Here is a 15,861-nt window from a genome sequence, read left to right on the forward strand (position 1 = left end):
TCTAACTGCTGTTACATTTTGGTGTGTTGTTAGGTGCACCTAGCATTATTGTTGGTGCACCCAACACTTAAGATGAAATAACGAAAATATTCTTGATCCGTAAGTTTTTTACGGATCAAATTGATCCGTATGTTTAATATCAACATACGGATCAACTTAATCCGTATCAACCTTATGGATCAACTTGATCCATACGATTTACGGACCACCTTCAGGTACACCCATCACAAATGCGAAAAAAACACAGGGGCAATTTTGGTATTTTTAGAAAATCCGGGTGCATCTAGCAACACCCTACATTTTATTGGGTTGCATTATGTTTTGTAAGTTCATTGTGACGTCCAAAACATTAACCACGTATTGTTTCCAAGAATTAATCCATAAAAGAACTCCACAAGATTCCTCCACATTTCCAATCCATGAGTCTGCGTGTATAATCACAACATTCCAATACGTACAGTTTTTTCTTCTTCACTGGTAACAAGTATAAAATTGACTCCAGAACCATACCCAGCACTCCCTCTCTTGATTCCTTTTTCATTGAAAACAAGGGAAGTAATTTCCTAATTACATACCCAGCCAGAATTTTGTTGTTTTTCTTACGAAAACAAATAGCATTCTTGGGCTATAGAGGCGTCCAACCCATAATAAAGGAATAAAGGGGAATGATTCTGGGCTACAAAAGGCTAAGTGCGGCCCAGTAAGAATTGTACACTTGTTCGGCTTCCCTAGAGTGTAACTCAACCCTATTAATTTAATACTAACCCAAACAAAAATAGTTTAATCCAACTTTCACTCAATTATTTAACTTCCAACTAATTATTTTCATACACACATAATAATTTGTGTATTTTTATTAAAATAAATAACATATACTTTTTAAAATCGTTTTAGCTTATTTAAAATACAATTATTAATTAGAAATATCAACTAAAACATTAGCAAGCAAAAATAAAATAAAATACTAATCTTTTTAATTTTTGCAAATAAAGAAGATGTTACACTTAATATGATTAGATGGATGCATGTTAAAGTAAAAAAGGATGCAGGGTTGAAGTAGTTTCTTCTGTAGTCTATTTGTACAATTGCTCTTCATTAACAAAGACCGAAGACCAAACATAACATGAAGAACGGAGTAAAGAAAAGTAGCGTCAATCACTTACAAGTCGTTGGGAGCATAGTACAAGTTCATGAGAAGAAAAAAGCGAGATATATGCAATCTTGATTATCAAAGCAAGTAATGGCAAAGGCGATAGTGATTATATCTTGATGCTACATCAAATTGGAAGATCTTGAGAAGAAATAACCTATAATTTAATTCTTCGTTATCTCAAAGAAGACTAAGAGACAGTAATGCCTATTCAAGCTGGGTGCAACTCCTTGCTTGTTTCTTTGTTCTGGATAGACCACTCATATAACCTCATTGCTTGTTTTTTCATCTATTATTCTGTTTTACTACTCCACCTAATGCCCTAAGAATCTCCTTTTCTTCTTCTATTTTTTTTTTTGTCATTTTCTTTAAATGTGTTTGACTTGGTTGGTTAGCTTGTGCTTGAGTCATCATTTTCTTCCTTTCAAAATCCAACTGAATCATTTTGATCGATCCGTACCGAGTTGAATACATGACTAATCTATAAAGATATTCGGATCGATCAAATAACTAGATTCCTGTTCAAACAATTAGTTCAAGCCGAATCTTACAACACTGAGTGGAACAATTATATATATGACAGGCAAATAATGATCACTTTAATCATAGTATAAGAACTATATTCTTAAAGATTTTTTTTTAATACTGTACTTTCTCATTCTTAGACTCGATTACATTTACGGTAGTAGGAGAAGCTTCTTCTAAAATGTTGTATCTTGGATTTTGAGAGAGTTTGATTCCATCTACTAGAGATTTATTATTAACACTTTACATTTACTGCCCAAAACTTTAGGACCACCTGTCAAATTATTGTGCTTCACGTAGAGTGTACCTTCTCATACATTCTCTCTTTACATCTGCCACTGCTTCATATCCTTTCGAAAATGCAGGAGTAATTATTTTTAATAATTTATTTAAATTGTATGACTCATGCGGGTGGACATGCCAAAGACAATGTCAAATCTTTAGAAATTTGTTTTTATTAAATTGATAAAATCAATGATGAATATGATAAAAGAAAGAGATAAAAAAGTAAATGTTAAACAAAATTTTAGAATAAAGAAGTGTTAATATAGCATTATTTTTTTTAAAAAAAATCATTTGGTCTTATCATATATATATATATATATATATATATATATATATATATATATATTTAATTTTTTATATATTTTTAAATTAATATTTTTCATACATATTTAGATATATCATTTTGTATACATAATTGTAATTTTTTATTATCTGCATTACATAATTGTAATGGTTTGATTATACACATTCTTATCTGGTGCATTAAAATAACTTTTATTTCTCTTTTCTTCTATGAACATTGAAACACACGCCAACATGTCCTCTGTCAACACTACTGTTACTGAGTACTGACCCAAGTTTACCAGGCTTTTGTTTCTCATTCTCAATTGCACGTATCATATCCCATCCTATATAGTATTAGAAATACATAATACTCCTTAATTCATGCAATGCTGATGAGCTTGCTGTTGTTAGTCAGCTTCTTGAAGATCTTAATTCATCTTGTTATTCATGCATTGCATGACCTAGATGAAACTTCCCATCTCACATGCTATTAGACCTTTGTCTACATTTTTTTAGAAACATAGTTAATATATGATTTATAAAATATAAATAATACTACAAAAAGCTCATTCAACGCAGTACGAATGGTTTGATTTACAAAAAACAAACCAAACCAAAGTGATGAACTACTTTTTTTTGGATAAGTTTATTAACCAAAATCATATTATTTTTATTAAACCAATTCAAATTTTCATGAATAAGTTGTAAACCGGTTTAGGTATAGCTAAATTGGTTTTGAACCAATTCGTGAATGCAGAATCGATTTTTTTTTTTTTATTTAGAAAAGAGAGTATCATGCTGCCTCGCCAAAAAATCATTGCATAATGACCACATATAGTGCCTCCTTCATTAACTATTCTCTGGCACAATTGAATATGACAACTCTATTATATTGTTTTCTCCACTATTCTAAACCCTAAAAATATATGTGCCAAATTTAACCTATAGTATATATAAGTTGTTTTTTACTCTTAGTTTATTTAATATTTTCTGTTTTAATCTTTAACAAATACTTTAATACTTAGTTAAATTTAAAAATTATTTAATATAACTGAAAATTACATATTTTACGAATTACTACTGATAATCTTTCTCTTCAATATTAATATATAAACATAATTTTTCTCTTCAAATATTATATTTATAATTTTTTCTTTCTAATATATATATATATATATATATATATATATATATCTTCTTTTCTCTATGAAAAAAAGAATAAATAAACATACCAAATGTTATTAGACACTTAAAGAGAAAAAAATATAAATACTATAGGATAATTATTATATGATAGAAAAAGAAAATAAAATAAAAGAATATTCATATATCACTACTAATTTAGGATTTACCTCCTTCTTTTATGTTGGTAGGTGAGTGGAGCACCTTATAATGTCTTTCATTCTTCGGGAAAGCCCAAGAAAGCCAAAACATACATATCATAATCATTTTCAGTGGACACATGTTCCTCTCTCTGCTAAATTTAATTTAATAGTATCCCATCGACCAACGATTTCTGCATTCTGCACATTTAATTCAGCATGAAGGAGAAGCTGCTGCAAGCTAGCAAAGCAGGCCAACCATATTAATTTTTAACCTTGCTAGCTATTAATTCTTTCCATCATTGATCCTTGCAGCAGGTACGTACGATTGATGCATTCTTTTATTTCTATGCATGATATGTTTATTATCTATCTTGCACTCCCTTAAAAGGTGTGAGTGAAATAAGTAGAGGAATTAAGGAAAGAGATATACAGAAAGATAAAGGAAAAAGAGAGAATATGGAAGATGCTAATTAAATACAAATACAATTGATGAGTGTAACGAAAAAGAATGTTTCAGAAAATTAAAACTGTTTTTCTTTTCCTTTCTCCTCTAGTTAGTGCCATAAAATATTACGCGCGAAACTTTCTTCTTCCACGAGTAATTAATACAGCTAACTACTAAGATTGGAGCCGGGGCTGCATGCCCTTCGTTAATCATGATGACCATCGTCAAGTTGATTTGTTTTGGTGGCTGTGGTACAATGAAAATCTGATATCATTGCAAATTGTGCAGAGATATAAAAGGGGTCGAATCGAACACGTACCTAGCTTGTGGTGCAAATAGCCCGTACCCCTATAACACTGATCATGAAAATCAATAGTGTATATATATAGCAGAGGCGCTGTTCCCTTAAATTAAGGACGACCTCACCTCAGTATCCCAACAAGATACAATGACATGGAACGTATTGAAACTTACACAAAGTATATTACATTCATTATATTTCATCCAGTAAACTTATATTTCTTTTACTATATTTGGGATTATGAAATATAATTAAAAACTAACTGTTCACTAATATATATAAAGATATATATATATATTAATCTCATAATTATTCTCATGCATCCTTTTTATGAGCTAATCATATTTGAGAAAATGTTGGAGAATAATATTATACTAAATGTAAATATATATTTCTTTCGATCAAAATTCAAATTTTAGTTTATTAGGTTGTAAGAGATTAATTTCTTCTATTATATAATCATTATTCAATCAACGTAGATTTATGATCTTTCGGAAGTACTCAATGTAATATTCACATAACTCTGAATTATATGATACAGAAAGAAATGGGTAAGGTTAAAATTGATCTGGTTAAGTATATTTTGCAAAATAATGATCTCATTAGCCATTTAGACTCGACTTTTACACACACACACACACACACACACACATATATATATATATATATATATATATTGTCCCTCTTATAATGAATTTGTATAATGTAACAAAATTATTAGTTTGAATAAATTAAAAACAAGAAGAAATGTACATTTTAAATAAAAGCTAATTGAATGAGAGTAAAAATGCTCACTTAGCAATATAATGTCCCACCCAAATATTAAGGTGGGTACAATAATAAGTGAAACTCAAAATAAATTTTAAGAATATTATGATGTTGAATGAATTAGTTATATGTTGAATATTTTTGTTTATATATATATATATATATATATATATATATATATATATATTTGTTTTATAAAAACTTATAGCACATAAATATTATGATGAGTTTATTATTTGAATTGTATTTAGCTTTACCTTTAAGTCCGCCCTGACAAATACACTCATCCACCAAAATTCATCAATAGCAAGAGAGAGTAAATTAAAAGCCAACCCATTTAAACCACAAAATCAATCCAATTGAAGTGTGCTTCTCGATCGTGATGAATGACGTCCAGAAGCAAATAAAAAACTTAAGATACTGAACAAAGATCACACTGTTTGGAACTATCTTGCCAATTATCATCTAATCAACACAGGTCGTAATGACACTAATTAACATAGCAACACTAGCTACGAATTGGATAGACAACCACCTTATTTGTTGCAATCCTAATGTTGAAAGAATTGACTACACCAAGATGTCATAGAACTTTTAATCGATGCCATTAATACACAAGCCACTATTTTTAATACACAAGTAACCAGTAAGGTTGGAAAACCAATAAGAGAAACGGTGAATGTAAACCTTCACTGATAAGTTGTAATCCAATGCAATGACTTAATTTTCATATATTTTTCGTAAGTGTACTCATATCCTGGTCTTTATCCTTGAAAATGTGATCATTATTACGCTCTATTTGATTATGAGGAGATAATTAATAAATTACATGAAAATAAAAAATGAATAATTTAAAAAAAATAAAATGTTAAGTTGTTTGATAAGAAATGGTTGAAAATAAAACAATCAAGTTGTTTAATTTGATTGAAATGAGAGGAGAATTTTTTTTTAAAAAAAGTATGAAGTTATTATTTTGATTTTTTTTAGCAATAATATATAAATCTCTTTGTATGTCAAATAATTTATCACCATCAACAAGTTCTTTGGTCTTTTTAAAAAAGAAAAATATGACTGAAAGAAAAAACTCCATTAAATATGATAAATTAGATTTTTTTAATGATAAAATTTAATTATTAATAAAATTATCGATGGATACACCATATAATTGTCACGGTGAAAAAACAAACCCTATCATCATATATTATATTATTTTTCTCCAACTCTTTTTTTTATTATTATTATCACTTTATATCACGTATTTCGTTTACATTTTTCTTTATTCTTTATATTTCTCTCTAATTGTTGAATGGATTAATTTAGAATGCCCATCAAACTTTTCCCTTATTTCCTCTTCTTTCCTGTTGTCTCACTTTGTTTACTTCCATGCATCCGCACTTCCTAGTACTACATAGATATTGAATCTTCTGACTGAATCAGTTTCTACGAAAAAAAGTTTCTCCAAAAAACCATGAATAGCTTCAAAGATGCAATATATTTCGGACCACAACCATTTGTCCTTTTTCCAATTATAGTAATTCGGGGTCACCTCTATTCACAGAACCAACGCTATTATCTGTCCTTAGTCCTACATACTTCCCACAACTTGCCGTTAAAGGAAGAAAAAGCCAGCCCTGCAATATTATCCGTGTTTCCAAAACACGCCAACACTTAATCAACAACATATATAGACTATAGCAAGTTGTGGAAAATTACCGAAATATGTAATTCATTTTAGTAAAAGAGGTTAGTTTCTTACACATGATAATTCATTCTGTAAAAGGGATTCATATCTAATACTGGACTACTGTATTGAGTAAAATTGCTTTCTGTAATAAATATTTTTGAGAAATGCAAAAAAAATAAATTACCATGCCGTTTCCAACACTTAGAGATTGAAAAAAAAAACTTCTTTTTAATTATTTTTTTTAAGTTTAGATAAGTTGAGTATTGGAGACTTACTAGAACTAGGGACCAGTCTCATGGTCTAAGAAATTCTTCTACAAAAGTATTTACTGAAGCAGATTCTTAACTGGACCAATTGGCTGTTTCATTAGATTCTTAATTCACTGATAGCTTTTCCAATACCAGCGGTATAACATTTCATAAATATGTTAAGTTTGAACAAAAAAATTGGACAGTAGCAGGAGCTACATTAATTTGTGTATCGATCTTGGCATTGAATCTTTTCTTGCAGTGGTAGGCCACGCCTCATGAATATAAACACCACCCAACTTTTTTTCTTTTTTTTAACCGCAACACCACCCAAACTAAGGATGATTTCTTTGCCTAATATTCTTTGTTACATTGATTGGTGTCACCCAGTCCAAAGATTGGTTTCAAATATATATATATATATATATATATATATATTATCACTTATGCTTAAAATTATAGTTGTCCAACAAGGGAGTGTTTATATGGTACAGTCCTATTTCATTTAATGATACTCTCAAAAAACGAAATTATACACTTTCATTTTAAAATAAATTATATAATCCATACAACATTTTCTTATATAACTTTTTAAACACTAGTACTATTTTTTTCTCTTTGTTTCTCCATTTCATCAACCATCTTATTCCTTCTTCTTTTCTTTCCATTTTTTTGTTTGTTGTATAAAAAATTATATACAAATATTATACAAATATAATTTCCCTTTCAAGTTACAGTCATTGATTATAAGGTTCTGCATAATAATCAAGAAAACATTAAATTCAGCACACAAAAAAACATTAATATCCTTAATTTGAAAGAAAGAATATATGTTCATTTAATTATATTCTTATTTTATTGTTGCTCTCTTACTTAGTCGACAATTTTATTTTGTTATTTACGTGAGAATGAAAGAGGATATCATTGAATTATTGGAATATAAGAGAACATCATGAAGAACACAATTTGTTAAGATTGTGGAATCTATGACAAGCTTTGAAATTATGGAACTTTGAATAACGTTTATAGATGAAGTCGCAATTAGGTGATCGACTTCAAGTTGAACACAGATTCGACAATCTTAACAAATTGAAATATGACAAGCACAAAAGAGGTCGTCTCAAACCTTCTCCTAACAAAAGAATGGCCATTAATTCCTATCTTTCCAAATACACCAAAGAGTGGATTAAAACTATTGAGCATAAAGATGAATTCCATATTTAACTTATCTATAAGCAAGCTAGTTTAAAGAGCTCATTTTCGAAAACCATAACTCCCGAGCAACAATTACACCAATTTTTTTCAGTACATAGTACAGGTAATAAAAGATATTATCAATTGGACAATACTAGTAGTTATTAGTTTTAACGGGAAAAATAAAGTTATACAAATATCTTCATTGAGTTTAACAGATACAGATTTAGGTGAGTTCGCTCAAACTCATAAAACGAAGCTATATGTGAAATTATATATGGTTAATTGTAACGATTTTCTCAAGCACACAAGGAACATTAAAAGAAGAAGAAATTAGTACAAGTCTAGAAGTCAACATTAGAAAGCACTTAAAGAAAGTTTCTCCAAGTTTTCTGCACAATAATAAAAGGTCTGTGCAAAAATTGAGATAGATCAAGAGAAATCCAGAGTTATTATTATATCTATAGCTAATACAAGGTGAGATGGAACTACTTTCGCCTTCATTTAGAGAAAGTCAATGCCCGAACCTAACATCCTCCCTAGCTAGATGATGAAGTACTTTTCTAGCTACTTTTCGGTGCCTAAGAAATTCTAACATTACATATAGGACACTCTCTAAGGTGCGTTAATTGACTTGTTTCCCTTCTTCTGAACACTAAAGTTTGAACCACCTTCCTTGCTCATCTTTCATCCTTCTCTTTGTTATTTCTGCATGTGGTACAAGAAAAATCAAAATTAGTGACTGAAATAATTTATTATGTATTTTTTTACATATTTTTTCAACATTTTAAATCGTTAATTAAACTTCAAGCAAATGAACATGAACATGCAAATTAGTTATAATTGAATTTAGTAAAGAAGGGTTCATTACATCAATTTGCTTACTATTATTGAGAGAGAGAGAGCTTAATTAGCACTTAGGCGCCGTCAAGCGTGACTGAATCTTTGATCCTTTCCACGGTTCTCTTTATCAAATTGTTAACGGTTGTCACTGAACCAACAGAGAGTTTTGCCGTTGGTGTAGAATCCACCAGTATCTGAAATGCAACCGTAAGAAGACAACCTCGTCCAGATCCAACAACCTCACATACGGGCCCGGGCACTACGTTCAATGCAGGCCCATCAGGAAGAACAGCAAAGCCCGAAGGGAGCAGGGCCACGTAATCCGGATTACCACCACCCAACACAAGATTCATGGAAGCTAAATCAATAGGAGCATAAACCACAAATGAGCCTGTAGCATCAATGCAACTCTCTTGAAGTATCAGCATATTGTTCTGGGCCACATTCTGAGTCTACAAATTGCATTGACCAAACAGCATGTTAGACATATTTATAACTAATGAGATGTTTAGTTAAAGTGTACTTTTATTAGCATGCTAAAGCAATCAACTTACATTCACTCGAAGAAGAGAGACAGAATTTCCATGGTCTCTCCCTTTAGCAATATGTGCAAGCTCGTTCACTTGAGCCCCGCTCGACAGAATATCCCACTATAAATTCAACAAGATGTTTACAAAAAAATATGAATTAGATGAGAAATATTGCTAGCAATAAATAGTAATAAATACATATTGTACTATGAATAGAGTGTGAGAAGCATTGAAATCTGATACGTTACTACCTGATTTCTAGTGTTTTCGGATCTGAGAAAGTCAAAAACTCTCCTTGCAGGAACTGGGAGCCAGAGAGAAGTTGCAGCACTGAGCACTATACCGGAAGGTCTGCCTGGATCATCCACGCTCTTTCTGGTCATGACCCTAACATTTTCAAGATCAAGTGGTAGTGGTGTCCAAGCGTTTGCAGTGGAAGCACCCACACCAGTAGAAAAGCTCAATACCATTCTTTCGGCCAGCTTCATCATACTTTTCCGACCCTCGTGACTTGTTATCACTGCATACAGAATAAGGATTCATAACCTTTTAATTAACACAATATTCTTAAAAATGAAAGAAAAAAAAAAGAATTGAAGTAAGATGATGAGATGTCACATATATATACCACAAAGTGCCCCTTGGGGTATGTTGGTGGCCATTGCCCTAGCAAGATGTTCGCATGTTCTTTCTATTGCTGCAATCCAACGTTTAGCTCCAAACGCAAGGGTAGAGTTAACCAAATTTTTGTAAAGATTATGCACCTCGATGTCGTCAACTTCGACATGTTCAACCCATATGACCTGAAGAAAACAATTGATTAATTGTTAAATTAAATAAAGTTTTCTCAATGGCGAAGTAATTAATCATGTACACCCATTATTGTGGAATGAAGTTGATATAGGTAATTGAAATATGATCGACCTTTGAGTAACCATTTGGCAATTCTTGAATTATGCAACCAGAGGGTCGTCTTCGGGTTCTTGTGACTGCACCAGGTCGCAGATGATCCATTGAAATATCAACCACCGCCCATGATTGTCCTGCGTGCTTCTTACTGAACCTGATGAAATAGTTGTCGCGAGTAGGAACAAGGGGTGAAGGAACCTGAAACTCAGCTGACATCTGAAACACCAAATTCAATCCTAATTTGTTAGATAGATATCATATTAATTTTATTTATTCTTTTCTTTACTTTAATCAATTCTCACGAGCTTGATTAGAATTAGGAATTTAAGACAAAATTAATAAATTAAACTTTGCGTACCACTTGGTAGGCTCCATCGTATCTTGCATGGTCTCCAATTGACAGCACTTCGTGTGTCACTGCCCTTGAAACGATGCCGCAAAACATATTTGACCATTGATTCTGAAAATCATCATTATAACAGCCTCAAAGTCAGTCAACCAGCTGGTTAATATATATGATTCTGAAATTTGTCGAAACCTAACATCTTTATTTTAACAATAATTACATATTTTGTAAAAACACGTTATAAAAAAGCTAAAGGCTAACAATAATACAATAAATATTAATTTCATTAAAAATTAATTAAAAGAAATTAAAAAATAAAATTATTTAAATGTAAAAGAATTAAATTTTATTTAATCTACACACTATCATATTCAAATCTTAATTTTTAAAAACATATATTGTATACATATTTTACCTATATATTACAATAATGCCTTACCTTCCAGAAAAATGAATATACAAAGAAGGATAGTGAAAAACATAGCAGCAATAAATAACATGATGAAAACAAAGTTGGGAAGAGTAATACTCACCACATCCATAAGCATCTCAACGAGTTTCATATGATGCATCATTACTATAGCGGTTTGCCGAGATGATTCGGTTCTTGCGCCCAAGAGTGTTGGACCTATTCCCCTAGGGAAATGCCTCAGGTATTCATCTTCATTTATAACTTCACTTCCGTAATTGCCTGGGACCCACAAAGGATCTGCAGACAGAGTCAACTGATTGATTTCCTCTACTGCCACGAGACCAATCTCCGAAATTAAATCTTTGTCAAAACTAGAAAGAAGTGGGAGTTCCCTAAGAGGGTCATTTCCACCATACATTTCCCCAACCATGGCTACAGGTTGCGCTTGTACAATATAGTTGTTGTTGTTGTTGTTCTTGTTGTTGCTGTTGTTGATGCTGCTGTTGTTGTTGTTGATGCTGCTGTTGTTGTTAACAACTCCCAGGTCAAGCGAGCGCGAAGGCATCTGGTTTTGATTAGATGGCATGTTATAGTACGAATTGCTCGCAGATTTTCCAGCTGCATACTTGGCTGCAAGTCCTGACATGCTATCAATCTGAAATATAAAAAGTAAAAACAAAAATATGGAAATGAAGAGAGGTTCATTAATTAGTTCGTTCAACCGGCCAAAACTGAAAGAGGAAAAAACAAACATGTTTTGTGGGTAGTGGTTTACCTCCTCTTTTTGTCGCGCATTCTCCATCCTCAACTGCTGCTCGTCAAAGGACATTTCTCCAAGAGTAGTAGGGGCTCCACAGTTAGGGCATGAAGTATTCGATAGTGCATTCCTGTACCTACTGTTCTCTGCTCGAAGCTTGTCATTCTCAACCCTCAGAAGGTTGTTTTCGTATCTCTCTTGTTGAGACTGTATAAATGATCAAATAATATCATTAGTATTCGATTACGATATATTTAAGACAAGCCAAGTATACTTCAATCTTTTTTTTTAAGTGAAAAAAATGGTAGTGAGAATAATTAATACTGGTTAGAGTGGTGCTAGTGACATATCTAGGAGATGGATTGAAATTATTTCTCCATTGATAAATGCTCACTTCAAAATGAGGTTATTAGAATGAAAAGAAGAGAGAAACAAACAAAAAAGAATTAAAGAGAAAAAAATGATGTGATGAAAAAACAAAACAAAAATAAAATAATTAAGTAAAAATAAGATAACAGAGTGTATGTTTTTGTATGCACAAAGTAACTGTATATTTAGCATTTTCTTTGCTTCTCTTCTTTAATTCTTGTTTCTGTCAGGAAATGAATTTGGTCCATTCATCAAATTCAGTATCAGTCAGTCATTAAATTAAAATCCTTGAATAAAAATTGAATGACTCATAGTCTAATGCATGTTTTATGTCTGAAAGATGAAATCTGAGTTGTCTAAATCTTTTATGTTAAGGTTCTGATCTGTTGACTGGATGCTTAAAAAAATTGATTGTAGATAATCTAGGTCCTTCTCATTTTTTATTTTCTAATTAAAAATTAATACTTTATTAAAAAAATATTTTTTTGTTAAATTATTGTTTTTAATTGAACAGTGAATAACAGTCTACCGATATTGGATGGATATAAGAGAGATAAAAAAGAAAACAAAATACTTTATAAAAAATATTATTTTTGTTGAAGTATTGTTTTTTAATTGGATAATGAGTAAGGTCTACTCGATTTGTTGAAGTATTGTTTTCTTAATGAGAGAGGGGGGTGGGGGGGGGGGGGGGGGGGCAGGTATATGATAAATGAATATGATTGGGAAAAAAAGAGATAAAATAATAAATATTGTAGGAAAAAAACCAAAGAAAAATAAATATGGCATAAAAATAATTTTTTTCTTAATTAGAAAAACAGGAAAAGAAACTGATAAAGGTAATTAATCATCCTTAAGCATACAAACTTAAGGTGTTATTTGAGGAAGAACGTTATAGAGGCTTTTTCTCCTCAATTTACCTTCACTTGAGTGCGCTTGTTTTGAAACCAAAACTTGATTTGCAAAGGCACCAACCCGAGCTCGCGGCCAAGCGCTTTCCTTTGCTTCTCATCAGGGTGAGGGCACTCCTTGAAGAAACTGACAAGACAAGAACATAGAGCCATTATTTAATTAATTATAAGAAAACTAAGCAAGTACAGTAATAAATATAACTTTTTTTTATTAATTAGATAAAAAAAAAAGGTGAATCGGAACATGGACCCTTACGCTTCCATCTCTGAAATTTGGTGCAGTGTGTGGCGGGTGTGGCGCCTCCTTTTGAACCCCTCATCGGGATCTTGGTCCTCGTCACCCGAAGGAGGAGCTTCCATGGTGACTTCGTTTCCCGCAGCAGGTTCCTGATCGTCTCGGTTCCTTCCTTCCGAGGATGTCCTCTGTGTTGACATCTCCATCAAATTCTGCGGTTGTTGCTGCTGCGGTTGTTGCTGCTGCTGTTGTTGTTGAGAATCGAATTTTGTGTTCTGACTTTTGTTATACATTGCAGCAAATCCTTGTGTTCCAAAAGCCACGCTCTTACTCTTCAATCTGCATGCAAGAAAAAGAAATTAATGAAAAAAAAAAGTGAAAATTAAACACTCAACCTGCGTCACGCAATTTATACAAAAGGGTAGTACCAAGTAAATGTTTTATTTTGATTTTTAACAATGAAAAACACACCATGCAGCCTTAGTCTCGCAGTCAAAAGAGATATCGGGATGGCCAAAAATAAAACAAGTTGTTTTGCAAAAGCCTTTCTGACAAAAAAGCCAAGAAGGGTTTCATTTGGAAGCTTTTATTGTGCAAAATTGAGGTTAAAAAATCCACTGATTGGAGTAGCAACCTCCTAGTAAAATTAGGATATGGAGAAAAAGAAAAAAAGTTCCATATATATACATAATGATGGAGTATATAAACAAGGAAGAAATTAAAAAGCTTTACCAAAAATCTTTTATAAATAGTATATGAGAATGTTAGTTTAATGTTCGTACCATACTGTACTACATGTGTTTAATTAAGAGAAAGAAAGTAAGAAATTAAAGAGAGAGGGAGAGCTCACCAGATTTTGATCAGCCTCGGATGATGGGTAGGGAGATTTTTATTTCCGACCACTACCACTTTCACAATCCCTAAGCTGATCAAAGCCTTTCTCACTCTCCTTGTAGCAAAGTTCTGTGCTCTTAGCCCCCTCTTTATATATTTTGAATTTTAAGTGCGTTTTTAATTTGGCCCTGAAATTCTGCTGAAACTACTCTCGAGAAGAGGGAGAGAGAGTAGGTATCAAAAACTCTCTGGATCTGTTCCAGAACTATGAACGGAGTTAATAAGGTTCTTTAAGGCTCCAAAGTGGGCATTGAAGTCTTTTTGTTTTGTGCTTAACCGTAATCTCTCTCTTACATGCAGAAGAAAAAAAATAGAGTATTTATATTATTTTTTAGACATTAGTAAATGAGAATTCAGACAGGACAAAATAGAAAAAGGGTTGACAACTTGAAATACTGTGAACGCTTGACTGTGGTTACAAGAGAAGGAGAGAAAAAGGGGATTGAAAGTTGAAACGCATACTGAGTAAGTGAAATCGATGTGTGTGCATCTCTTTCTCTCTCTAAATCCCTCTCTGAGTTCAAAGTAACCGAAACATGGCTTGAATATATTCAAGTCAAAAGCTGAGCTAATAATATACGTTAGAAAAAGAAAAAAAGAAATAGAAAAAAGCATATATACTTGAGGGTTGATGAAGGAACTAGCTAGCTCAGAAACCGTTTATGTGGGACACCCAAAGAAACTTATGGGTGGGGAACTAAGACCAAAACCACGTACTCCATAAGGGTAGGGTTCAAGTGGGGGAACCAAGAGGTGGGGCAAAAAGAGACAAAAAAGAAATAAAATACTTTGAAGTGGTGATGACGACAGAGAGAAGAGAGAAGAGGGTGTGAAGTTATTGCTGAGCGTATTGAACGGGTGTAACTGCATTAATGAAGTGACGAATGACATAAATAGAGAGAGAGAATATGTTATCTTCTTTGTTCAAATTTTAGTATTTGTATATTGTATGGTGTGGGGAACTGAAAATCTTCGTTTCTTAATTCATCTGTCTTAACCTTCAACGCTAGACTACTGCATTTGCATTGCAGGGTGTCGGGTCTGATGTCTGCATTTACCATGTTTGTTTTGTGAAAACGTCTTTTCTTATTCTTAGTCAGGTTATTTGTAAAATTTGAAAAAGTCAATAATAACTGTTCAAATTAAATAATTAAAGATATATGAATTCTTTTATTTAATGATACTAGTTTTTTTTTTATTAAAAATTTGTTCGATATTAAAAGATTGAAGATAAAAAAATCATTAATTATTTAATATAAAATTTAAATAATTTGAATTTAAATTCTACAAATATCAATCAATTGAAAATTGTGATAATAAGTTTGAATTTTTTAATAGTTATTATAAAAAGCAACTAAATCATTATACATGTTAATTTGTTATTGGATGATAAGATAACAATTCTTTAATATTGTTAGTCTATTACTATTTAGTCTAATGATTTT

General features: G+C 31.7%; 1 protein-coding gene across 2 annotated transcripts; it reads right to left on the reverse strand.

The window, feature by feature from the left end:
• Positions 1–8,644: 8,644 nt before the first annotated feature.
• On the reverse strand, positions 8,645–14,583 carry LOC100787891 (homeobox-leucine zipper protein MERISTEM L1). Of its 2 annotated transcripts, none has more exons than XM_006589542.4 (12): positions 14,373–14,583; positions 13,544–13,861; positions 13,297–13,414; positions 12,026–12,214; positions 11,372–11,905; positions 10,851–10,952; positions 10,508–10,708; positions 10,212–10,386; positions 9,832–10,103; positions 9,608–9,703; positions 9,096–9,505; positions 8,645–8,918 (listed from the first exon to the last, which is right to left on the reverse strand). In XM_006589542.4, exons 2-11 carry the CDS (start codon positions 13,813–13,815, stop codon positions 9,128–9,130), a joined length of 2,337 nt encoding a protein of 778 aa, XP_006589605.1. In that variant the 5' UTR covers positions 13,816–13,861; positions 14,373–14,583; the 3' UTR covers positions 8,645–8,918; positions 9,096–9,127. The 2 variants fall into 2 exon arrangements, with proteins under 2 accessions (XP_006589605.1, XP_006589608.1); XM_006589545.4 differs by having other exon boundaries at positions 9,835–10,103; positions 14,373–14,580.
• Positions 14,584–15,861: the final 1,278 nt, after the last annotated feature.

The sequence above is a fragment of the Glycine max genome, chromosome 10 (assembly GCF_000004515.6).
Source record: "Glycine max cultivar Williams 82 chromosome 10, Glycine_max_v4.0, whole genome shotgun sequence".
NCBI lineage: Eukaryota > Viridiplantae > Streptophyta > Magnoliopsida > Fabales > Fabaceae > Glycine > Glycine max.

Bases quoted from the DNA above. Each gene is read 5' to 3' on its own strand.
- LOC100787891 (XM_006589542.4), bottom strand. From the start codon at position 13,815: ATGTATAACAAAAGTCAGAACACAAAATTCGATTCTCAACAACAACAG. The intron at 13,415-13,543 runs GTAAGGGTCCAT...TTGTCTTGTCAG, and splicing joins CAAATTTCAGAGATGGAAGC to TTTCTTCAAGGAGTGCCCTC. The intron at 10,387-10,507 runs GTCGATCATATT...TGTTTTCTTCAG, and splicing joins TGCCAAATGGTTACTCAAAG to GTCATATGGGTTGAACATGT.